Raw genomic sequence first — 26,757 nt, forward strand, 5'->3', positions numbered from 1 at the left:
TGTTTACAAATAGCAACGGACTGCACACATTATGTTGGAAACAAGGGGCATATGTTTGCTCTCAAAATATGTGTGTATGGGCATGCATGCTGACCGGCAGCTGGTAGGCAGTGTGTATGTTTGTGCATGTGAGTCCTGCTCTGCCCTTGCAGAGCCGCCTAGTCAGCAAATTCTGTCTGACATACCGAGCATGCTCCTGGGAACACATACACTTCCACACACACACACACACAAAAAAACATTATAACACATATACACAAGCCTAGACTAATATATTGTCATTTAAATATTTCTTTTCCATACTGCTTATTTCATTAATGGTCTAAGATTTACACTGGGTGATGTGTGCATTTGAAGAATGATAGATTTCTGGGAGTTTTTCTAACTAACTTTAACTGTAATGTTTTAAAAAGTCGGAACACCATTTCGATAGATGACCATGGGTCCAGGGTTTGTAGTAAATTACTTTGTATGTAAAACTGCTGTTTCTTAATGTATGTGCAATGTGTTTGTGGTTCTCCCTCATAGTTTTGACAAATAGCCTAATTTCATACTGGCTCTGTTTGTTCTATATGGCAAATACCTAGAGGCTTGATGTCTAATTGAGCTCATCAATAGCAGAGACACAACACATTATGACATAACAGCTTTGGTGATGCTTTAGGTTTCTAGATTGTTTCTTAGAAGAAACAAACCCAACTTCACAATAGATTTAAATGCTCTGTAAAATGTCAACAAAAACAGAATTTAGTGATTTGTGCATGTTATTAAACAGCATTTCCCTATTAACAGTATATATTAAATATATTAAATGGTGAAAATGACACATTTTACATCTCATTCACAAAACATTACCTCATTTAAATTTGATGGCAGAAACTTTAAAAATAATTGGGACAGGTTTAACAAAAGGCTAGAAAAGTAAGCTGGAGGAATGTTGCAGCCTATCAGACTAACTGGAGGCAGATCAGTAACATAAGGATTAAAGAGCACCTTAGAGAGGCAGAGTTTCAGAGACAGAAATGCTCAGAGGTTCAGTAAACACTTTTCTGTTTTTTTTTTTTTACAAATTGTGGAGCAATTCAAGACTAATGATCCTAGACCCAAAATTGCAAACACTTTAAGTGTCCCATTATGTAAAGAATATGATATCATCAAATGATTTAGAGAATATAAAGTCTGTGCAGCCAAAAGTTAATATTGGGTGCTCATGGTCTTCAGGCTCTCAGACTGTTTTAAAAACAAAAACGATTCTGTCATGGAAATCACTGCATGAACACAGGAGCTCCTTTAGAAAATATTGACTGTGAACAGATTTCACCATGCAATCCACAAATGCAGGCTAATGCTCTTTCATGCAAAGAAGGAGCCATATTTAAACAAAAACCATAAATATTACGGTGAAGCTTATTTAAATTGGAATGAGGGAAACTCTTCTGTGATCAGATATGCTAAGATTTGAAATTTCATTTAGAAATCATGGTTATTATATCTTCCAGACAACATTGTTATCAACGCTCATTCCTAAAGTTTGATTTTCTGGATGCACCTATCAATTATTTTCAAGGAAGCCCTTGTGTTTTTCAGCAGGACAATGCTAACCTGCGTACTGCAGGTATTAGTCTGCATGCTGGACAGGCCTTGTTAAAACATTTGGTGAATTGTTAATTCAAAATATGACTAAAAAACCTGTTACTGTATTACAGCTAGAATTCTATGTCAAAAAAGAAATGGAACCTGTTTAACATGTTTACAGACTGTAGTTTAAAGAAGACCGTGGTAAATGTGTCCCAGTTTTTTTTTTTGTTTTTTTTTCTGACATTAAATTCAAGATCAGCTTATCTTTTTTTCATGGAATGATAAAATATCTCTATATTAGCCACATCTTTCATGTTCTGTTGTGGAGAAAATATTGTATGGGATCCAGAAATCCTGGTATTTCATTTTCTTTACATTCACTCTCAAATTTTCATATTTCTTTTTGGAAATGGAGTTGTATTTCACTCACTTAGCTTGTGATTATCAGACTTTAAAGCAACTGTTGAACACTTTTGGAAACGCATTTATTTAATTTCCATTGTCCTTTAAATGTAAAACTGAACCCAATAGCTAATTAGCTTAATTTAGCATAAAGACTAGAGATGGATGAATAATTTAACTTGGCTCAACCCAAAGATAATCTTCCTTCCAGCTGCTTTAAAGTTAAGTAATTAACACAGTATATTTAACTCAGTTTCAAATAGACAGACGTGATTGTTCTGGCTCCACTCATTTTCGTATCAAAGGAAACACTCTCTTGGTTGTTTATATTGCTTTAAACTAATTACAGTCATCTCAGGCACAGTTTGGCTAACATCAGAATTGAACCTATTTATTATAGCTGCATGTTAAATTGACAGATGCAAGTAATCTCATATAAATTACACTTACAAAAGCAAAAATTTACTTTTCTCAGGAGGTTGTGGAGATGTTGGACATTGATTGGATCAAGTCAATACCTAAGTAGTTGTTGTCTGCTTGTGACTGTCTAAACAGGAAAACAAGATATTTTTCTTTTTTTTCAAGTATCAGATTTTAAGGAGACACGACCTCACAAATGTCAAGATTTCCAACATTCAAGTAAATTACAACCAAATCCCAGTGTGGAATTTTTGCTGTAGCCAAATAGCTCCCAAATATTAAATGCTATGTTTAGACACATTACAATGACACCTGTTTAGAAATGTATATTAACTTTTCTCAGATATCATAAACAGCATTATATCAGAAATAACATTTGCTCATCAGTTATTATGAAACAAAACCACAGAGCGAGCGAGCGCCGCTACTCTGGGCTGAACTCTTATCTCTGCAGGACTCTGGTACAGACCTGCCATGTAGAAACCGTGAATCACTGCTTCCTAAACTATTACCCTCCCTCACCCCTCATCTCCCCCAGGCTACTGCTGTAAATAACAATGTATTCTTAGTCAAGTTGTCTGGAATGCGTTCTCACCCAGCTTGTTATATAAGCTGCAGCTGGGAGCCTCTTAGTCTGTAGAGCCATAATCATGCCCCGGTCAGCCTACTGAGAGCCATATTACTTAGAATGTTTGTGTACATGGTGGAAGGTAAGGAGGATTCCTATCTGCAGAGAAAATCGAGCTAAATAAGTGTTGGGATATGCATATACTGGGAATTCAGAGGGGAGAATATGTGCTTGTGTAAAGTATTTACTTTACTGAACAATGACAGCAGTGCAACTAGACTTCAGAATATTTTCATAAAATCCACTCATGATTCAGATAAAACAGCTAAAGGTAAAAAAAGAACACTGGAAATGCAAACACATGACTGTTACAACGTGTGTCTCATTTTATCTATCACAATATCCCTGAAAACTGATGAAACATTTCTAAAATAACCATTAAAAGTTAAAAAGTTGTTGATATTAAGTGACTAAAGGAAAAATGAATGTGGTTTAGAGTCTGAATATTGGGAGAAGTTATGCTCCAGAGGCCTTTCAACAGACACATACCGATATATTCAGTTCACATGCACAAACTTTCTTCATCCATCTCCTCGATCATCCCCCTGACTGAGATTAAAGTGTGCCAGCAGGATATAAAGGCATGAGCTGCTTTACACTCTGGTGAGTCTACATGTTTTAGATGTCTCACCTTTCATCTAAACCCCTGTCCATCTATCACTCCGTCTGATAAGGTGGACATTAAAGCCTGTATATTTAATAGAGGTTAAAGCGGTTACCGGAGCAGAAGGGCATTGGGGCACTCCACATCCCATTGAGCTGACATGTCCGGGATGATTCTCCTTTCAGCTGTCTCCCGCCCAAACAGGAGTATCGAACCGTTGAACCAAATGTAAACTTATCTCCGCTCAGCACACCGTTTGGGGGCGAGCCCGGATGACCACAATCTACGACTAGAGATTGAGAGAGATGCAGGGAGAGACATGGAGGAGGGATTGACAGGTCATTCTGACTCGGAGAGAAGAAGCTGTGAAGAACTAAAGACATAAATTCAGACACTAGCAGCTTTCCACGATCTCAAAAATAAGACAAGGAAAGTAAAAGGAAGAAACAATGTAATAATATTTCTCTACAAACCTATACACTCTGGAAGGGGTTTGTCCCATTGCCCAGTGGGCTGGCATGTCAGTACAGGTGATCCAAACAGGTAATAACCAGGGTTGCAGTCGTAGAAAACCACTGTGCCAAAGGTAAAGTTGCCATGCTCTATTTTACTCTGCCGAATGGAGTTGGCAGGGATACCTGGATCAGAGCAGTTGACCACTATACACAGAGAGACACAGACACAGATACAAACAGAAACAGAGACGAGGAAGAATGCATGTGTTATTTGGCATGAACCAGAGAGGGTCATCTCTCTTCCCTCCCTTCTATTTTTCGATGCTCTTGCACTTCAAATGCATTTCTAAGGAATAATTCTTCTTATTAAGTAAGGATAATAAGAAGGATGTGATGAAAAGGGAAGAAATAAACACAATTGCTGTTTAAAAGGGTGGATGAAGGAGATAATCAACAACAATATGGTGAGTCAGGTTTGTCTGTGTTCGATTCAGCATCCCAGCAACATTAGGACTTATTGTTATGCAGGTTCTTTTAATTTCGGTCGGTTCATTGGCACTTCATCCTGTAAACTGGGCAGAATGTCGATAGTTTGTGTACAAACTGAAACACACCCTCAAATGCTTGATGTGATTGTTATTTCAACAAGTCTTGTGTATAAATTGGAAGAGACAGGTGCAGGGCAGATTAAAATGTTCAAAAACTTAGACATTTTTATATTAGGAGACATATTTAGGAGAAATTATAGTCCTATTAAAGTCAGGTAGAAATTAAGTGAAATGAAAATGATGGGGGTAAATAAGGTTGTTGCAGTAAAAGGAAGAAAGGGTAAATAAAATAGTGGTTAGGGGAGTGATAAAAGTTAGTAATAAATAAGGTTAGGGGTGAATACACTTAACTTTTCTCCCCACCTTTACATGTTGGGGGCGGGTGGCTCCACTGGCGGTTGGCTTGGCACTGAGCACGTGCAGGCCCCTCCATTTCATAACCCCGATTACAAACAAAGCTGACCACGTCGTTAAGGTTGAAGCCATTTCCCACCGTACGACCATATATGGGACTTCCTGGATGGCCACAGCTGATTGCTAAAGGAATAACAGTTTGAATCATCAAAACATGTAGTTGCATACAAATGCAAATACAAACACAAATGCTAATACAAGTACAAATACAAATATATGTAGTTTTTTTTTTTTTTTTTTTTTCTTTATTGCATCTTAAAGGAACACAATGCAATGCATCATTCTGCAAACATCACTTCCACAAACACGTGTCAGGATAACGTGAGATTTTTCCATCTGTGGTCCTTAAACCTAAATTTACATTCTACATTAAAAACATAAATATCTAAAATGGATCAGAAATATACTGTACAGTGTAGTGTGACATTTCAAATAGGATAGTATTTCATCAGTAGATGGAATCCTCAGTTTTTAGCCACCACTCATCAAATAAAAAGTTCCAATCGATGGAGGACTGTTCTCAACATTTTTGTTTGGTCAGTTATTTCTCTGGTTTATTAATACCTGTTGGTATTATATTACATTGTTAGAAAGGATGATTAGTCACCTTTACAATGAGGCATGACTTATATGGATCGAAACAAGAGTGAATACCAACAGGAGACTGTAGCAGAGGATATTGGCACACTACCAACATGTTAAGTTGTGTTGCTCATTCCACAAATGCAGATGTGGAATGTGTAATACAACACCAATTTGAATTATTAAAAGAGAGAAATAATCGATCGAACACAATAACCTTGTTGCAATAACCTTGTTCATCTTTTCCCTTTTAACTTGAGATAATGACACTTTCACAGGATGAAAATTATAAACTGTTCTTGTCATCTAACTAGCAGAGCAGCAAAGCACCATAACTCCTTCTCTTGTGTGGATATTCCTATACCATTATGTTTATGCATATATCTTATCATTAACATTCTGCTGCAATGATAAGGCATGCCTGTGATTTAGTTTTTTCTGTGCCAGCAGTGCTGCTTCGACAGTCACTGTGAAATAACCGCAGCTGACCACTAATGCGACTTAGATGCAGCTCTAAGTTTTTCATGACCTATTTCTTCTTTTACTTATTTATTTGCAACAACGTAATCATATACTTTATTTATCATATAAAATACACATGTATAATTTAAACAATGCATACCCTCTCAAGCTGTGTGGTATTATTTTTCTTTCAGCAGTCGTTCACAAATAATCATAAGAATAACAAATGACTGACAGGACAAAGCTGAGATCCCAGTCTACAGTCATTATTTTGGAAATTGTAGGACTTTCCATTATTCTGTGTTAGCACTCAGTGTCCTCTGTTTGCCATTGTGTGTCATAATTATTCATCTTGTTAACTTCATGCACTGGAGCTTCTTGGGGTTTGCGTGATGTTTGTGTAAACAGGCAGTTTACAATTACTGCCCGACTCTCTCCCTCTCACCCGCCTCTCAAAATATCCAGTTTAAAATTTATTGGGGAAGAGACGAGAGGGGAAGAGAGGATTCCAACGGAAGTAAAACAGAATTGCTGGCTGCTAAAAACATGGTAGATAAAAAAAAAAAGTGGGGAGAGAAAGAGTGAGTACAGGAGGGAGGACCAGAAAAGAGAGGACAGGATGAATGGAGATGGGGAGATGATGTAGACGAGGGATGATGAGGGAGAAGCAGAAGCCAAGTAAGTAGATCAGAGAGAATCACAAGTTTGTTTGCATGCCTAAAATACAAATTTATCTGACACCGTATGGATGCCCTGCAGCTCAGCGCACATAGATACACACACGCACACATTCAAACACGCATCATAGTCTCATCATCATTCTGTGTTTGTGTCTCTAAACAAGAGCCTCTCATCTCCATAATTACAGTATAATTTGGCTGTAAAATGATTTCCCTCTATAACTCCTGCATGAATAACCTCAATAAAAACAGCACAGCTCAGAAACAGCAATAGAAACACACACCATCCAGACCACATAGACACTGAAACACACACACACACACATGAAAGCATACTATTAAGTCCCTATATTAAACAGCGCTTTGTTTTCAGGTCATGATCAAAAACAAAAAGCTCCATCTACTGTACTATAGACACTCAGAGACCGCCTCTGTGTTTTGAACATGGTCCTAATTTAGTGATGAAATGGGCTGTCGCTCCTGGGAGGAGGGACCCAGTAATTGGCCTCATCATCGCCACCTCAGCTGTGCCCTGCATGCTGCTTAAAAACATTCATGAGACTAGCAGCAAGCGACCAATTTTAGAAAATCTTCACAGTAGCCTGGTCACATCAAAGCCTTCTGTTGTATCCTCGAGCCCTGATAATAATCTCACTCAGATCAGTCTGACATATTTGGCCCTCTGGCCCGCTTCAAGCCTGCTGGTGTGAATCTGCAGATCCCAAACACCATCGGGTGTATAATTTAAAAATGGAGATATTTTTCGAATACAAATCACTGATTAGCTGTAATAAAATCCTGATCATTGCGCATGACTTCACTTCCCCCTTCCCCATTTTGGATTTTTTATTATCATCAAAGTGAAATTTAATTGGTATATAGATAAAGTTTTAATTCACCACTATGTAACAGTAATTCTACGTTCACATCAAAATAGACTCAATCAACTATATGTTTGTACATATTGTCATCTGCATCCTTAATGTACAGATTTTCTCCATCCACCGGAGTAAAACTTATTCTTGATTTCACTATTAGACATATTTTGGAGCACTACCACACACTGCCAGCGTACAGTAACAAGCATCCTGGCTTTGAAATGTAACCATATGTTAGTATTTCTATTATAATCTCAACCTAAGCTCTTGAGATTTTGATGTAAACATTAAAATCTTTTGTAAATAAATAAATATTCTACTGCACATACACATTCACAACCACACCAAAGTGTGCTTCATAGTCAGGTTTTCCTGACTTTTGCTATCACTGAATCACAACAAAGATATTTATTAACTGACGAGCTGGCTCGCATCATAGCCAAGGCTGCACTCCTGGTATAGTCATCTCCCACTGACTGACTCAACCCTGTCCAGTTTTAAAGGATTTTTCTCTCTCTAAATGAAACCATGTTAATCTTCAAAGCCAAAGAATGACTGGATTTTATCTGCTACATTACAGACATTACAGAATATACTTGAAGACTGCAAACTCATTTAGCAGTTATCATTTGCCCATTTTGCCTGCTTTACTTTGCTACTCAGCCAGTTCTTCTTCAACGCCTTAGACTAATTTTATCATGCAATAGGTTTCAATTCCTTGCCTCCAAAATGATTTGTTATATGTTCCAAAGATGTTTTATATTGATTGTTCCTCTCTAAGAGCAAGATAAATCTATAACAAAATCAAACAAGCTGAGCTTTTTAACTTTGCATCTAAAACGCCGCTGTATTCATTTTCCAATCCTAGTTAAAGATGCACTTTATAACCAGATCACAGCAATTTTAACGTGTGAAAGATGCACGACTGTCCTTTAGAGCAAGTTGGTGCATGGCCTGTATTTTTATTATTCACTTGGTCTAAGATAAGGGCTGAATCCAACATATGCACACTTGTATAGGATTTAATAGAAGACACAATGCAGGCATCGAGTTGTCATGGATACAGAAGGAAGTTAAAAGCATTAATTTGTCATTTAAGGCAGTGGAAGGTAAATGTGTGTTTGTGTGTTGCTCTTACGTATACAGATGGGCAACTGTCCTGACCACTGGTTGTCTTGGAGACAAATTCGGACTGATGAGCCAATGAGGCGATAGCCTGGCAGACACTGATACACAACTGTGTCACGGTACCCAAAGTTCTCCCCGATCACCTGGCCATTTACGATGCCCTCTGGGATTCCACAGTGACCAGCTAGAAGACAAACACACAGGACTATTTGAGAAGGCACTTCCTTTACAGCAACAGCTACTTTAATATTGCAAATCTTTGGTTTCTATATTTACAGAGTATGTATTACTGTTATGACATAGCATCAGAATAGGAGGTATATCTACCTCACTGTGCCCATTAGATAGGGACTATTGAAATACTTTGTTGTTAAAATTAAAAATATCCATTATGCATTTTGCATTCATATAAAAGCAACTATCTGCACCTTTTGCATCATCACCTTCATTGCATATATAAAAACATTGGTTTCTTAGAAAACACCTCATAAAACAGGAAAGAGATTAAAAAGCAAACATTCAGGGCACCAGGTAGCTGAACTGTCCAAAGTCATCATCGCAGTGGGTCTTGTCCCCCCCCGTCTGCCCACTTTCCTTTCCTTTCTACACTATTTGCAAAGGCTACCAGAGCCCACCAAGTCTTTAAAAAAGAAAACAAACAAGAGTTTCTGTTACAAATTGAAAGGCCACTCAGTTTCACTTCACTATTCTTTACAACACCTTCACAACACCTTTGCGCCTTTAAAAAATCTGACTTGGTAAAAATAAAACCTTACTAAACTTTTTTTTTTTTTCTTTCTTTCTTCTTCTTTTTTTCAAATGATCAGATTCAGCCACAGAGGTCTGATTGATGCACAGTGCTAAAACGAGACGCTTTAAAAGCCATTTCACAAAGTCAGAAGGGAATGTGTGTTTTCTGCTCACAGAGATTTTTTGGATTGAGTATTGATTTTGTTCTTTACAGTAGATAAAACCTTCACTGCATCCCTGATGTCAGCAATGATGCTAACGATTTAACCACAGCCAGGGAAGTAGAACCGAAAAGGGAAAGAAAAGGTTACTTCGTATTAAGTTTATCTCATTGTCATTTGACATATTTGAGTTGTTGATTTTTGATGTTAAAAAACTTACTAGAGAGACAAATTTTACCTTTTTACTTTTACGTTGCAGACACCTGTGTGTTTTATGGAAGGAAATCACAGTAGTTCACAAAGATTCACCTATTTACAGCAAACTATTACATCATACTTATACTACATACAAAGTTTTGCAAAATTTTGTGTATATTAACCGTAATTATAGTGGTGACTGAAAAAAAGTCAAATAACTGCACCAGTGTGCTTTTTAAAAATGCAGTAATGCCAGTTTAGTTTTGAAAGATAAGTTAATTAATGAAGTTGCTATTTTTAGATACTTCTTGTGGGTTTACATTTTGACAGAATCATGCCTCTTCATCAGTTTACGTTAACTTTTATTGAACTTTTCCTGTACAAACGGCATTGCAGATCCACCTTCAGCTTGTGAAGTTTTCTGGGAAGCTCTGGCGAGGTGACAGCACCATGTCATAACACCTTTTACCTCTGGCTTTGGCACACCGACAGAAGAAAGCTACATTCTACCTGGTTTATAAATAAAAAAGAACATTCTGAATTAGATTAGAAAGAGAGCTCAGCTGAAGCTCGGTGGTGATAGTTTTCCTTGTGAGGTAGACGAGGTCTGAGGGGATCAGCTGTTCAGCCAGATACGAGCTATAGGGCACAGACCTTCCTTTGATACTTGTCCTCGTTAGATTGAGTTAAAAAAATCACATCTTTCCTGCTCCCTCTTTAATGATGGGTGTTTCTTTGTGTGTGAATGGTAAGGTATTTTATATATATCATTAGCCTTGAATTTAAGATAAAAAAAAAATTATCACACTGTCTAGATATTGAAATATACTATAAAGAATAGCATTTCTACCAATACACACCCAAACACCGTGTCTCTGTTCCACTCCAAAGCCCTGATGACAGGCACTCTCTGACAGCTGACCCCACCAGCATGAAGCCAGCATCGCAGGTGAAAATGGCTGTTGCACCAAATGTTGTCTGAGTACCAATCTTCTTCCCATTGGGTGGAGAAGGCAGCTCACCGCAGGAGATAACTGTAACACATGGTCAGACATGAGCAATTTAAAAGCAGTTGAGTGCTAGTTTAACACTGGGTTAATCTGAGTAGCTGCTTGAGCTCATTGGTTTCATTAAGAAATGTTACTGTTCATCAGGCAACTCTGGAACCATCACCCCCCCCCCAGTAAATATCCACATATCATGGGATTTTTTTAAGTAAAACGAACAGTTATACAAAATGTTATTAAATCCCAATGCAATTTCTTCAAGGTTAGCTCATGTATTGAAAGGATTAGCATTGCATGACAGCTGTGTCACCTTAAGTTTGCATCAAATTAACAGAAAAGAAAAAAAAAATCAAAACAAACAAACGCAACATTCTCCATTAATGATAGTGAATGATATTTTTCTTTCATATGTGCCGACATAAAACTGTCAGTTGAGTTTACATGTAAGCATGATTTGATTTATGCTAACTTTAGCTGTCACAAAGCTAGCTGTTGCTCCATTATCCCAAAAGTGAAGCACTGGGTATTACATGGAACATGATTTGTATGGTCACATGTCTGGCTTGTATGAATCTCTTCACATGAGCTGAGATTTGACGTCATTAGCTGAATTAGATGAGTAAATAAAAGACTAATGGGTACACTTTGCGTGAGATGTAGAGACTTCACAGCTTGTTATGTGTTCAAACACATTCAGACAAACAGTCTCTTCTGGTTTTTCAATTTCCTGTGTGGCTCACACAGAGAAAACAGATTTAGCACTAAGCAACAGTCACATGTAAATTTTGCAGTATATGTTTATATCTAAAAATGCATATGCTGCAAAAGAAACTGATCTTGCCAAGCTTGAAGACCTTATCAACAAGGATGATAAACACAAGAAAATAGCTAGTCTTTCTCAATCCTATACTAAAAACTCCATCGCTCACAGATATATTTTTTAGTTTGATTTGAGTTATAAAATGTTTGCTAACTGGGACATGTATACTAGTATTGTAAAGCATAGTATGAATGTATGTTGTTCTAATTTTTAAATCATCACATATATGAGTCACGTACTCTGGCAGTGCGGCCGCTCGTTCTTCCAGCTCCACAGTCCGATGGCTAAACACTGGATGTGAGCAGGACCTAATCTGTAGTAGCCTGGGTCGCAGGTGAACACAATGCGAGTTCTGTACTCGTAGTGTGAGCCGTTGACAATCCTCCAACGGCCATGCTCTAGAGAAAAGGACCCGATGCTGGGACATACCACAACTACAGAGATAAAGGGAGAGTGGAGAGAAAACACAGCTTCATTGCTTCTGTTTGTATTGAGGAATAAACACTGTCCTGAAATCATGACAGAGCAAATACCTGTCTAAGAACATGGCAAAGCACCTGTGTCGTATTTATTTTTGACTATTTCTTATGTGGATTTTTTTTTTTTTTTTAAAGGAAATAATAATTTTTTCAGGTTAAAAAATGTGCATATTTGTGGCATCTACATCAATAAAGGGACACAATCAGATTTGGGATGTGTGTTTAAAGTTTAAGTGTTACCAACCAGAACATCTTGGTATCTTGTTGTGGTTGCTCCATGTTCCATCAGGCTGACAGATGGCTGACGTCACTTCTTTACTGGACAGTTTGTACCCGTCGTTACAGAAATAGGAAACTCTTGTTCCCACGGAGTAGTCAGCCGTTAGAACACCACCGTTTATAGGCGCCTTGGGTGGTCCGCATGAGACAGCTAAAAGAGGAGGAATACACACTGATTATTTAGGTAAAACAAAACAGAAACCCACCAGCATCTGTCACATGCTCAGAGTAAGTTTGTAATGTTGAACTATTCTGGGATTTCTTCAGTGCAGATATTCAGCTAAATTATGCAGTCATAAGATGCTTTACAACTTATTAAAAGCTATTCTGATAAAACATATCCATGCTGCAAAAACTGCTTCACCGTTGCTTTAAAAAGATCAGTGTGTAGCACCACTTAACCCTGATTTTACAAAGTTTTGACAGTCAGCCATACTTCTGTCAAACTTTCTGCAATAGCAGCTGTGGGCTGAGCCTTCTTATACTTATCTGGTGTGTGAAATGGTACAATGGTCATAGCTGAAATTTAATCAATTTAAATTATAACAAGATTAAAAAAATATTTACTTGTTTACTTGTAATTTTGAAGAGATATTATTTCTGTTTTGGCGGTTACATTAAGCACATTAGCTGCAATTAAACAGAGTTAAATGTAATATGGAGTTATTTTACAGACAAAGCTCATCACTTGCTGCAGTTTGTACTGAAGGACTGACACGACAGTAATGTCAAACACCGGTTATCGAGGCCTACTGTCCTGCATGTTTTAAATGTCACCCTGCTTTTAATAGGCTAGATTCAGATTAACCCTTTGAATGCATATTGTTTATAGTTCTCCTTGGATATTGCAAACCTACAATGAAATGAGTATATCTCTGGAACCACAAGGTCTATTTGAATACTTTTGGAGTCATACCAAAGGGAACACTGTTGAGACTTGTTAAGATGGGTACATTTCAGTATATATGTAAATAGTGAAGAAAAACTAAAGATGCCACAAGAGCACAAATGAAAAAAAAAAAAAATCAGGCTCAGCTAAAAAAAAAAACAAAAAAACAAACAAACAAACAAACAAAAAAAAAAAAACACTTTCAGGATAAATTTGAAAATCCATTTGGACTGATGCAGCTGTAGCTCGAAACCTCTATCAAATCATAACATGTAATGTGAACATTATGTCTGCAAAGGGCTCTACAATAAAAGGAAACAGAACAAAATAAAAAAAAATCAACATCTATCCTCATAGATTTTTCTTTAATTTTTGTAGACTTTCTTAAATATGCTGAAACATTGTGTTGTGGTTGGCTGCCATAAACAGTTGTTCCACAGACAACAAGAGATTGTTTTTCAACCTACCGAAAAGACACAAAAGCCCAGAAAGATGTGATAACTAGCTAGTGGCTATCAAGCTGGCTAATGCTGACGACACTGGGAGTCCTTCGAAATATTCAACAATTTGTTCAGATTATTTTGTGACTGATGAATAAAACATTTATTATACCTGTTTAAAACTTGTGCTTGTTTTTGTTTAGAAGATCAAATCAACCCTACAAACATCTCATCATTTGTAATTTGTTTACCTGCTTATTCATCTTTCCAAACCCTTTACTATAGAAACATACGATGATAAAAACTCATGCCAACACACCTTGACATGCAGGTACAGGAGAGTCCCAGGCATGGTAGCCCAGTGGTGTGCGGCGGCAGGTTGCTGTGGCATTTCCTATGAGACGGTAACCACGGTCACATGCCCACCGCACCACACTGTTAACATGTCCACCACTCTGAGAGGAGATGGAGCCGTGGAGGGGCGAGTCTGGGGTAGAGCAGTACAGGGCTGCAGTAAAAAAACACATTTAAAAGAAAAAGCTTTGAGATTGTTTCACTGTCATTGAAACAGAATGTAGACAGAAGCAACACTTTTACAATTTCCTTCTTTGCTGTTCAACATCTTTCTATAAATGTACAAGAACTAAAACAATGTTTTTGCAACAATGTTGTTTAGTACTTTACTACTCGTATATCTACTGTAGAAAAACTCAGATTTATACAGCAAATGTGCACCATAAGAGAGGATTAGGAATAATTGCAGTCTCACTGAAATGTTGGTTTATTGTCATAAAACTGCAGTTTGTGACTGTGAATGCCCTTAACATTTCCTCAGTGTTAGTCCCTACTTATTTATGAAACAAGATCCCTTCCAAAAGACTGATGTATAGTACATGATGGCTTGTTTGTGTATAGCATATCAATTTTAGAGACAGCAGTTTTGGAAAACATTGCACAAAATTGTGTTGTGCAGAATATGCTATGCAATTGGTGGCAATGAGAGGGCATCATACCTCAACATATATCTCCTACAACTAGACAAAATGTACAAGTATTAATAGCCATGTTCATACTAGTGATTATACCTTGCCATTAAATCTTGAAGAACAAGTGTTTTTCAGCCAGTTAGCATTCATCTACAGCAACAAGCTTTATGGATTTCAAATAATAAAATGAAAAATCCCCCTTGGCAAAGCCCTTTAATCGAGCTGTCAATGATCAGACTTACAGCAGATGTCAGACATTACACTGGACACAATGTTCACAAAGTCATCAATTTTTATAAGCAATTTCATAAAATTATCTTACAACAAGAAACATTAATTTTCAACTCCAGACAATATTGGCATCTACAGGAGGAAGTCCTGTTGTGGCTGCCAACAACCTGGCAACAAAATTAAGTAGCTGTCTAAGTTTGCAGATTATTCACATCCCTGTTTGTGTCAGTGTGTACAGCAATGTAAAGATTACCATACAATGATGCCAATATGTACTATAATAAGTTACTTGTGATGGTTTGATTATGTTTCTCCCTCCGTCATATCATGGAAAGGTTACTGAGGTGTATATCCAATTTTCAAAACTGCGCAAAACAAAGTTAACTGGCCTGGTTTTATACTCTTGAGTATACTGACCCTGCATCTGTGGTGGACTAAAAGAAAATGGCCCCACTTAAGAATTAGTATGTGCTCCTTTTAGGTTGCCATTGAGGCTTTTACAAGCATAGTGCAATAAATAGTCTTTTAAAAGAGTTGATTTTTACATGTATTAAAGTTGAATCATTTTATAAGAAAAGCAGACTACCTGTATTTACAGTGATTGAAAATATCTTTTCCTTGCAGTGATTTAACACCAAAGGCTGTAAATGGTTGATATCAGTCACACTTCTATTCATTTTAAATGAAAAGGACAACTTATCTTGATATAATTAAAAACATATTTTAATAAAATCTACATTTCTTTCTTTATAATTAAACTCTGCACATTCTGGTCTCTTACAGGAAGAACTGTGGTGTCATCCGCCTGATTTTGCAGGTTAAAAACCCTCTTGTAGTTGAACTCTGTTATTAGTAGGCTTACAACATATGTTTAGCGCTTTTTGCCGATGCTCACATTAATCACAGCTACCAAAGAAGGTTACTGAGTGTCTTCAGAGGCTTTTCTGTTACTCTTCAGCATATAATTCATCATACAGCACAGTGGTGCTTTAAAGGTTAAGGCAGCAGCCTCCTGACAAGAGCCTGGCGAGTGCATAAGCAAAGTGAACAGGTAAAATTGTCTCCTACTCTTTAACTGTCAAAAATGCCCTTGAATAAAGCACTCAAGCCTCATTACCCAACAGTTTGAAGTTACACTCAGCAGGCCGAGACAAAAGACCGACTGAATGCAAAGCCTGCTGTAAAACAGCAGCTGCGCTCATCCAGCCTTCTTTGGACAGATAAAACTTAAGCGCTAACCCATAATGCAATTCAGTAAACCCCTTTAGGAGACAGACAGAAGTTGGGTAGGACAACATGCAGAAGATGAATAAATAAAGTGCAAATATGAGCTGAATTGCTGATACTGTAGATACATTTTTCAAAAATATCTCCTCATAAAATCACCAAGTGTGCAAGTTTCACACCTTTAAAAACTCAGGTGGAAAAGGTGCCTTTTTTAATCCTTCGGTCTGTCTCTGTCTACCTCCTGTCCTTATTTCCATGCATTATATTATAAAGTAGTAGTAAAGTAAAGTTGGGATACATACTTTGGTACTCACCAACATAGCGAATTCTGAAGCCTTTCTTGTTGGTGCCATGGTCTGATGACCAGCGGACTAGAAACTGGTGACCAGAGGTTGTGATGTTAAAGGGTGTGGGCGGATCTCCACTCAGTGTAGCCAGAGTGGGACTGTTGGGTGTGGAACCTGAAAGACATCGAGAAAAAGAGCAGAAAGAAAGAGAAAAAAAAGACGAAGAATAAATGACGAACTGCCATCCGTTCTTATGTTTTGTTTCGTTTTCTTTTACTTTACCTCTTTAATAAAATGTGTTAAGATGTCATTCTGACAAATGTTGTGCTTCAAAGCTGTAATCTTATTAAAACATGTGTCACTGTGTCTGTTAAAGAATGTTTTTCTTTTTACCATCAAAAATCTCCAGTACATCGAATTCTCTCTCAGTGTGAAAACTCTCAAAGGTTATGGTGACATTGTATCCTTTCTCTACTGTAACGCTCCACGAGCACATCTGGAGGTTGGGGTAGCTTTCTGGCCAGCCGGGGCTCAGGATGACACCCGAGGAGTCGTATCGCACGTCGTGCGCAGGACATTGAACTAAAGGGTGAGAAAATTTGCAGTTTTAGGTGAGTACACGCTTTTATCTTCAAAGTAGTCAGGATCAGGTGTTTGAAATCTTAATTCACACCTTGGCATGTCGGAGGTGGTGCATCCATCTGTAGTCTCTCTCCTAATCGACAGGTCAGAATGTCACTGCCGACCAATGAGAATCCAGGGTGGCATTTGTACCTGATGATGTCACCTAGAAACACAAAATTAGTGTAAGGGGTAGAGGTAGGAATAAAAGGACAATCTAATGATAGAACTCTTTTATTCTCTAACATACAGTCAGTGATGTCTTTATTCATCCTTTACAGATTATAGCTACTTAAATATTTTCATTTCACACCATTTTAGGCTTCTGTTCTTGTGCATTTCTGCCATAAATCCATTAAACTTACAGAGAAATGCTGTACTTTTTACTCCTCAACCCCACCAGCTTTGTTTTTTGGCCTTTTTCAGTCTTCAAATATTTTCTTTACTTCTTACTTACTGTGAATCACACAGACTAAAGTTATATTTCCAGTCTAGGGCATTTACAAACCTGGTAAAATAAATAAATAAAAAAAACAAAACAAAAAAAAAAACATAGGCATTGTTTTGTATTGAATTTGAGGGTAGTAAAAAACGCTGGAATACAGCAGCTTCAAAAGGAACCTTATTACAGTCCTGTAGGTTTTATATGTTTCCCTGCTCCAACACCCCTCCAAATTAAATGAATTAATTAACAGGTCATTATAGAGAATTTAACAACAACCTGTTTGATCCATTTAATTTGTATCAGGTATGTTAGAACAGGGCAGCACCTAAAACCTGCAGGCTAGTGGCCCACAGGGATCAGAGCTTGATTTCCAGAAATAAAAAACTGGGTACATAGAGCAGCATTCTTGAGTCTTTCAGGAGTAAAGCCTGTATTGGCAAATTGTTAATCAATTTATAATAATCTATAATCATTTACATTATTCTGAAAGATCTTCGGGCTCTCAGCAGTCTGTTTAGTTTTAATACTCGGTCAGGATTTAGACAGAATTCTCAGCTGGATCATCCATTCTTGGTAAAGTAGAATTAGGTTCACAGTTTTGCTTCAAAACATTCTATAAAAAATACATTACCAACATTGTAATTAGAAGTCATTAATCCGCATTGTAAGTTTTTAGTTATTGTTCCCCAGGGCTTTCAGGGCAGGAATGACCTTCTATACCATTAAGAAGAAAAAGACTCAGTAAGAGTCTGGCCTTGCATGGAAAACACTCAGCTAATAAATATAGGCAAGGCTTTGCTCATTTTTGCTGGAATACAAATCACATTCTGCATGTACAACAATGGTATAGCTTCATGGTAAAAATTGTCTGACTTGACTGTAATCCAAATATGTCCTCAGCTTAAATACTCACTACATTATTTAATAAAAACGTATAAAAACAACCCTAAATAGTTGTTCACAATAAATTTTACATTGGAACAGAACACATTTTGCTCTCAAACCCACAGCAACTTGTCTCTTCAGATCTAAGGGAAAAGAAATGATGCAACGCAGTAGTAAAAATACACCTGTCCAAAATGTTTAAGTTCATGTCCTTCACCTAAGGCCAGGATACAAAAATGTTTCACCAGTAATGTAGGGAATATGATTCAAATGATAAAATACATAAAAATGTATTGCAAAAAGCACCAAATGCACCATCGCTTAGCAACTGGAAAGTTTCAAGTTTCCAGTTTGCATTCTCCGTCAAATTGACCCATCTAAAGGCATGACAGGTAGACAGCTCACCGATCTCCAGCTCGCCATCTTCCATCAGTATGTCAGCGTTGGGCACTTCTGGGGGAGGCTGGCAAACCCTTAATTGGTAGGCTGGGAGCACAGACAGCAGAGGAGAGGAGAGAGGATGAAGAGAGGGACATTATATAAAATCCACTGAAAAGGGATGTGATCTGTAAACCTGGATGGATTGAGAATGAAAGAGGGGGAAAAAAAGCTAAGTCATTGTTTACTGTAAGTGCCCAGACATCTGCAGTCCAAAGCACCAAACAGCGACACACCCTGTTTTGATTTTTAATTGTGGTTATATCAGTTAAACTTCACTTTTTAAGTTCAGATGGTCAGGTCAGCCAAGCATGGAATGAAAAACAGAGCAGCTGCATAGATTCAACACTGCCTTGAATCATAAGAAGGAACTGACTTCACAGCATCTGAGCTGAAGGCTGTAATCAATATTACTGCATGAGTGTAGATCACTCGCTAACAGAGAGAGAGGGCGAAAATATAGACAGACAGACAGAGTGGAGGACGAGAGAGGGAGAGAGGGCTGAGGGCTATAAGTCAGGATGAAATTGACTATGAAAATGAGACCTGCCAATAGTATCTGCTGCTCTCATGCATATCAAAGCCCTGTGGTGTGTGTGCGTGTGTGCCAACATGTCTGAATGTCTGCATGTTTGTGAGGTCCACACTGTCTATGCCTCTGAGCGTTAGGAAAGGATGATTGCAAGCAGTCACTGATTTCACTAAGCTCGAAGACCATTTTTATATCTACCTTCACATTCATGTCACATCTGCTTTCTCAGTCTCATATCCATGACAACATTACAACATTTTCCACCACTGTATGGCCCTTGTGTCTGTATGGAAGCACTGGCATTCAGTCTTGACCCAAAGATAAATAAATAGAAGGACAACGACAGAGATAAATATCCCCAACAGTGGATTTATGTTGCTTTTTGGGTTTATTTGGCATTTGAAAGTAAATTTGCACTTTCACAGCCCGCCTGGATGCCAGCAGTGACATTCTGAATTTCAATTTGGTCACCAAAGGACACCGAGTAAGAAACACAGGCTTATTGTGTTTCATTGTTATATCTTATTTCTAAAGAAATTTCAGCACAGCCTGTTGATAATCAAACAGGACACACTGCACTGTCTGACAGATCGGAAGGGACCAGAAAATATAATAACAAACACCACCATGATCCGTCACCTCTACATTTTCTCCATCTTCTGTGTCATTTCCTTCTCATTGTCCAATAAAACAGAAATTGGAAACACACTTGGACCCACCAGATGGTGGTGTTCATGATTGTGACAGCTGATAGTTAAAACCTGCCAGCAAAAATTCATGCACTACATGTTCTCCATATGGGAAAAGGGAAGGCCTTCTCAGAAGCGACCCGTAAAATTCTCCCTAAAAAGAGCTGAAGGGAAACCTCTAGAAGAAGTGAACACAGGCTGCATGAGGAAAAGGGACAGAGGCTTAGATGTGAAGTATGGAAAGAGGAAGGAAAGCTGAACTCATTTAAAGGCATGCTGTCCAATCAAATCTCATCTGAGGATGATATGGTCTGCTGACAATGTTGTGTCTGCAAAAATTCATGCACAGCATGATGACAGCTTATCATGGTGGCTGTAAAGAGCATATGGTAGGGTGACCAGATCTGAGTTGGTCAAAAAGAGGACGCTCTAGTAAAGCGTGTGTGTGTGTGTGTAGTATATCATATGAGCCATCATGATTGTGTGGACTGGCTACTACTGAGCTTCCCAAGAATTATCACCAAGATGAAAACTTTTTCTGTAGTTTGTCCGTGAATTTACATTTATGTTTCTGCATTTTCTGTCTTTACTAGATACTGAACAATCAAATCTAAAACTCCAGAACAGCTTCTTCTCCAAGCCATCATAACCATCACTCTAAAACTTGCACAATTATTCAAAAGAAGCAGTCTGAGACAAACTTATGAGGTTGAGGGTAAAATTAATTCAGCTCAACAAATAAGTATCAAGTCTCATCACAGCAGCTACAACTAATGACACCGCAATCACTTTACCCTGAGAAAGGCACAGTAGCTCCAGAGAAAACAGTCAATAAGAGTGATAGAGAATCCACTTTTACTGTACATTTCACAAATATTCCCCCTTTGCTCAGTGAAAGTGTGTATGGCCACTGTCTTACCATGATAACTTAAGACGAAGAAGCCAGATCCAGAGAAGTCAGAGTGGAATTTAATGAGGATGATGTTGGAGGTTGAGTAGACAGACTCCAAAGCCGTGTTCCCACTGAACTGGCCAATCTGAGGGGATGACTGATCTGGACCATCCCTGTTGGCAAACACAAACAGAAAAAACACTCTCAATTGTTGGGGGAAAAAAGTGTGTTACAAAGAAAACGAGCGGTTAGAAATGAAAAACCCTTAAAAGGAATGGACCTGATCTGTTGTTATTGAACAATGGGGCAGAAAATCTACCTAAAACATCATTTTTAGAAGCTACTGCAGTCATCTCTGACAGTTTGATGGCTGTTTGCGATCAGAAATTGGTTTCTCGCAGCTAGAATAAAAGATGGAGGGGAACTGGTAATATTTATGAGGAGAAAACTGGAGCTGCTCCATTGACTGCACATGCAGATGGATATTTTATGACAAAGTGCTGGAGCACAGGAGATACCGCAATATCTCAACTCTACTCCGGACGTCAGATGACCTTGACAGCAACAGTTCTTCTTTGTGAATGTTATTGGTTATTCGGTGCTTACTGGAAATTGAACTTTTTTTGTTCAAACTTTATTGGATGTGAAGATTGTAAACAATCACAGATAAAAGGCAAAGTTGGACTAGTGATGTAGAGAAAGAATGGTAAGAGAAAGCATTTTAATTGTTGTTTCTCTGTACCAGTTTGTATCATAAATCCACTAGTAAGTAATCTGTTGACTTCTTTTTCAGGTATGCGGCTATCATAAAAAAAAGTGCCTATGTGGAGTAAACAAGGATGTTGTCTTCTGGGTTTGAGTGCCCTCTCTACCCCAAAGTCATCAATGCAAGTGATATTGTGATCCAGAGGCAGTTCTGTGTTTTTATGACCACCAGCAGACCAACCAGGACCAGTAACAGACCAGTACCAGATGTTCAAGGGCTGGCTACACAAAGATTGTGCTGGAAAATACCACAAAAATCTCAATGACTCATTCTACAGTGGATACAAAGACACAACTGACAACCTTAGGTACAACACCAGTTACTACTTAAGCCTAATTAAACACATGGCTGACCTCCTAAACCTGCCCCTCTGTAAAATAAAGTAAATATTTTTTTTTCTTTTTAACATAATGACAAAATACCAGCTTTGTAGTGTTGCTAATCTCAAATTTTAGCAGTTTTCAGAAGAAATGTGAAAAAAGTACCCTTCTTTTGTCTAAAATGTCCTGTAAAGAAATTAATCCTAAAAGAATTTGAAGTTGTTATTATAAACATAACAGATTTTACCTACAAGAATTACAGCCAAATTTTAATTACAAACAATCAGCTGGATTATATTCCTGTCTGTACTCTGAAAATGTTCCGAATGTTCCTGTGCCAGAATAAAACTGAGGATGCAGAAGTTTAGTTACATGTAAGTTTACTTGGATATTCATCTCTTTTTGTACTTTAACAGTATAAAATCTACATTCAGCACTATTTCTATTTAGTAAGAAATTAAATATATCATGTAAATTTTGCTTTGCTGTAAATCTTAAATTTGTACACTAGAGATCATTAAAGATGTACACATTATTATTATTATTTCCACTATTTCAGCAGTATAAGAATAATGACAGCAGAATACAGCTGTTTACTGTTTGACTCATCTTCCAATACTGTTAATACTATTTGGTTTTTCTTACAAATGATGAAATAGATCCACTTACGGGTGCACCGATGTTCAATAAATTAGGCTTTACTACTTTTCTATAGGGATACCATTTAAACCGGAGAAATGTAATAAGCATGTTTGTGTTAAACAGAGACAATTAACCACATCTGCTCTGGAGTAAAACCTGCTTCTGCTTTTTCTTTAACTTTTGAGCATCTGTCACTGATTATTATTGAACACTTTATTGCATTAAAGTTTTAAACTTTATTCACCATAAATTCAAATATCAAAAACCCCAATCAGCTGCTAAATTCATAAACGGTTAACATCTAATTCAGTTTAAATGCAACAACCAATAAGTTGTTTTAGTCTAAGGAGTTCTCTACCTGCAGTCAGAAACTTGGCGCATCCAGCTTGGCTATAACCTCATCCTCCATCTCCAAACAATCCCAACTACAATGTCACAAAGTTCATTGAGATATAACCTGATTCACTTACAAAAGAACACATTCTGCTTAATGTGTAACTCTGATCTTTCTGTGAAGATGCTCAAGATCATAAATGCTGATCAAATTGTCAGATCTAAAGAAGGATGGACTCCTGACGTAGACTTGGGTTTACTTAAGTTAGTATGAAAGTTATACGATTACCACAGAAAGCACTCAGAAAGTTTTCGATGAACTCGCAGGTCAGCTTCACAGCGTGACATCATGAGCATATTTCACCTCTAATGACAGCAACCCCCAACTGTCAGACTGGAACTAACCAACACAGCCGACTCATTACCTGTGATTAAAAAGGATCATGATGGAGCTAAATGAAATGATTATTTCCAGCTGTTAGGTGATTTTGGATGGGGCTAATTATCCATGTCAGGCTACATAGGAAATCCACCCCTTCTTTGATTTACAGTCAGTGATTAAGAGAGTAGTTTTTCTCTTTGCTTTGCTGTTAACAGTTATTAGTACACGATGTCAACATATACAGTGAGAGGTTGCACAATACAGGGTAGCATCTGACACATCTGATGAGTCCTGCAAAGATTTCCTGTAGTAAGTCTCCCAGTATGAGACCAATTAGCAGACTTAGTGACTGTCAGGTTAGCTGGCTCTGGACACTGAAGACCGCTGAGAAAATCACACCTTATCAGTGACACTGTGCTCTCTGCAGGGAGCCAACATTATGAGTTGTGTGACTGAGTTTGTAGCATGTTCTTGTGCCGTCGCTGCCTTTGCTTTGTGCGAGTTCAGCTTTTTGCCCTCTTTTCCGACAGACTGCGGGGTCAGAAAACAAGCTGTGCGACCAATTCATGGATGTCACACAGCTGCCTTTGGGTGGGCGGTGCATGGTTCATCTGTCTTGAGGTGTTTGGCGTGGGACGGAGTGACTGAAATGTTAGAAATGCATAACCTCACTAAAAGGATCAACAAATAAACGACCACTCCCCAGTTGCTGAAGAAAACAACCTGTTTTTGTTTTTGTAATGTCAAATATGTTAAGTTGAAGTCAGATTTAGACGTTCAGTTCAGCTATGAAGTGAAATGGCAAATATTTTATGGACAAATGTAATTTCTAATCCATTCATTAAATTGATGAAGACAGCTCTGTGGAAATTATATTAAAACAAACAGAATTAAAGAGTGTGATTGTTGGTATAAATAAATAAATAGATTCTGAGAAATTAGGTGAGGCATTTTGTGTGGAAGCTCCATAAATGGTTCTTATTAACGACAGGGGGAGGTTTCAAATAAATTACAACCCCAGCTTCTCTTAACTTAGACCCCACTTTCGTTTCAATTTAACTTTATCTACCTGACTGTTGCCAGACTTTCTTTAAAAATTACTTTTTTAGTGATATAATGATTTAACTGTTTCCTGATGATGTAATCTACATGATTTATATTGCTTAAATAATCACAGGCTAAGACAGATATTTGCTCTTGATGTTTTCCAAAATTAGAATATTTGTAGGAAAATTTATCTGCAAACATGCTGTTGTATCATCCCTGCTTAGTCCTGCTTTGACACCTCCACGGTTTGTGCCAGAGGGACACTGCACCCTGTTGTCCATTTATAGGAAATAGGATTTAGAGAAGGTACTATAGAGAAGGGGCAGCGACATGGCAGCTGTAGAAATAGACTTAACAGTCTATTTATGGTTCTCCTGCCACCTTGTACCTGCAGATAACTACACAACATGGTATCAGAGCACCATTTAAACACCCACATTGACAAAATGTCTGCTGTTGCCAATGGTCGCCCTCCTCAAGAAGAATAATGAAGAGAAAAGTAAAGAAGGAGCAGGTAGAAAGCGAAAGATGTATTGTGTATTACTTACAGGACCGACTGAGCCTTAGAGATAATGTGAGGTGAAGGGATGGGGATAGAAAAACGAAATGCACCTCAATGGGGAGGGGTATGTCAAGCAACATTATATCTAAGGAAAGATGGTTGTAGTCATAGCAACCCTTCCAGGAACTAAGCCAATTAGTAGCTAACTGTAGAGCATAACATCCTTTTAAGAAGAAAGTCTAATGTGGTCGAAGTTTTTAGAATAGATGGTACAAATGAAATGGTAATTCAGTTAAATAAAAAGAACATTTTTTTTGTAAATAAATAATAACGAAGTAGAGAGAACAACAAAGCTCATAAATATACAGAATATCACATCAAGTCAACAAGTAGAGCAAATGTAAAAATAGTACATAAGAAGAAATAAACAGCACCTACCACACAGTGATGTAGTCATATATGGGCTCAGTGCTAAGAACCGTAAAGTTGATATAAATCCCATGGCCAGGAGGAACTCGAACACTCCACACACAGTCCTGGAAGTTTGGGTATTCCTCAGGGTGACCGGGAGAGTAAATGGTTCCATTTAAGGAAGTGATATTTCCTCCACACAGGGCTGTTAGGTAAGAAATCAACAGAATATCCATTAATAAATTACCAGCTAATTAGAATCACCATTGTAAAGCTTTGGTAACTGTCTAATTCACTGAGAGATAAAATGTCTTAAAGAGTCATGTAAGAACCACAGACTAATTTAAGCCTTTGTTAATTAGCAATTCGATTTTTGTGTCGGTTTTATGGTTCAGGTGCTAAACAGGTGCTGCTCAGTAATATTATGTTACCACCACTAAGAACCATATGACTCTGTATTTGCAGTTACTTCATTTTATGAAAAGAAAAAAAAAACTGCAAAAAATATGTAGATTAATCTGTATCCATTTTTTTTATTATGTGCTGGACAGACCCAGTCCAGTTTCAGGCATCAGCATTCTGCTTGTATTTCTGCAACCAGGGCTTACATTTGTTTTGCTTAGGTGACTGAGATATTCAATACTAGCAGAACTAAAAGAGTTAGCATGATTGCATTCCCTTTACAGCACTTTCACCTCTAGCATGTTGTGTGAAACCTCTTGGACTGAAGAAAAGAGCTGCAGCAGAGACACGGACAGGAGCATAGATGGTTTATATAATCAATCACCTTCACACCGTGGTAGAGCATGGTTCCAGTTCCTGCTGATTCCATGTAAACATGTAAGTGAAGCTTCACCAGTCAAAGAGTATCCGGGCAGACATTCAAACGATACTGTCATCCCAACGCTGAAGTCTGTGCCGATTACGATGCCGTTTCGAAAAGGTCGAGGGTCTGGACAACTCTGGAGCTGGTAGGCTGAAGACAGAGTAAACAAAATTATTAAAGAAAAGCAGCTACAACAAAGAACTATTTTGTACATTTCAGTTAAGAGTAGCAGTAAGACATGAATTTCTTTCCTTAAAAAAACAAAAAAAGACACAAAAAAGTATTAAAAGTATGTAAGAACATCCTTCCATTTTTACCTTGAGTAACAAGCAGTCAGTCAATAGATGGAATCTACAGGTTAGGTGGTTAAAAAGTACCAAAATAATAACCTAACATACTTGAACCCCTACAAGGTAACACCTAATCAAAATGAGGCATTCAAGCAGCAATCAATGACTAAACAAAGATGTTTAACATTGCAACATGCACGGCA

At 37.7% G+C, this 26,757-nt stretch overlaps 1 protein-coding gene across 1 annotated transcript in view; it reads right to left on the reverse strand.

Moving 5' to 3' along the window:
• The window catches only part of LOC121657225 (CUB and sushi domain-containing protein 3-like), a 364,605-nt gene that overhangs the window by 22,547 nt on the left and 315,301 nt on the right, over positions 1-26,757 (reverse strand). Inside the window, exons 44-58 of the mRNA XM_042012632.1 lie at positions 26,226-26,414; positions 25,466-25,643; positions 21,063-21,208; positions 18,890-18,970; positions 17,207-17,320; positions 16,927-17,115; positions 16,561-16,707; positions 14,122-14,310; positions 12,439-12,624; positions 11,955-12,149; positions 10,749-10,922; positions 8,790-8,963; positions 4,999-5,172; positions 4,106-4,291; positions 3,748-3,921 (exon numbers count right to left, since the gene is read on the reverse strand). Of these exons, the coding sequence (XP_041868566.1) occupies positions 3,748-3,921; positions 4,106-4,291; positions 4,999-5,172; positions 8,790-8,963; positions 10,749-10,922; positions 11,955-12,149; positions 12,439-12,624; positions 14,122-14,310; positions 16,561-16,707; positions 16,927-17,115; positions 17,207-17,320; positions 18,890-18,970; positions 21,063-21,208; positions 25,466-25,643; positions 26,226-26,414 (2,496 nt within the window). The remainder of the gene's footprint in view (positions 1-3,747; positions 3,922-4,105; positions 4,292-4,998; positions 5,173-8,789; positions 8,964-10,748; positions 10,923-11,954; positions 12,150-12,438; positions 12,625-14,121; positions 14,311-16,560; positions 16,708-16,926; positions 17,116-17,206; positions 17,321-18,889; positions 18,971-21,062; positions 21,209-25,465; positions 25,644-26,225; positions 26,415-26,757) is intronic.

The sequence above is a fragment of the Melanotaenia boesemani genome, chromosome 17, assembly GCF_017639745.1.
Source record: "Melanotaenia boesemani isolate fMelBoe1 chromosome 17, fMelBoe1.pri, whole genome shotgun sequence".
NCBI lineage: Eukaryota > Metazoa > Chordata > Actinopteri > Atheriniformes > Melanotaeniidae > Melanotaenia > Melanotaenia boesemani.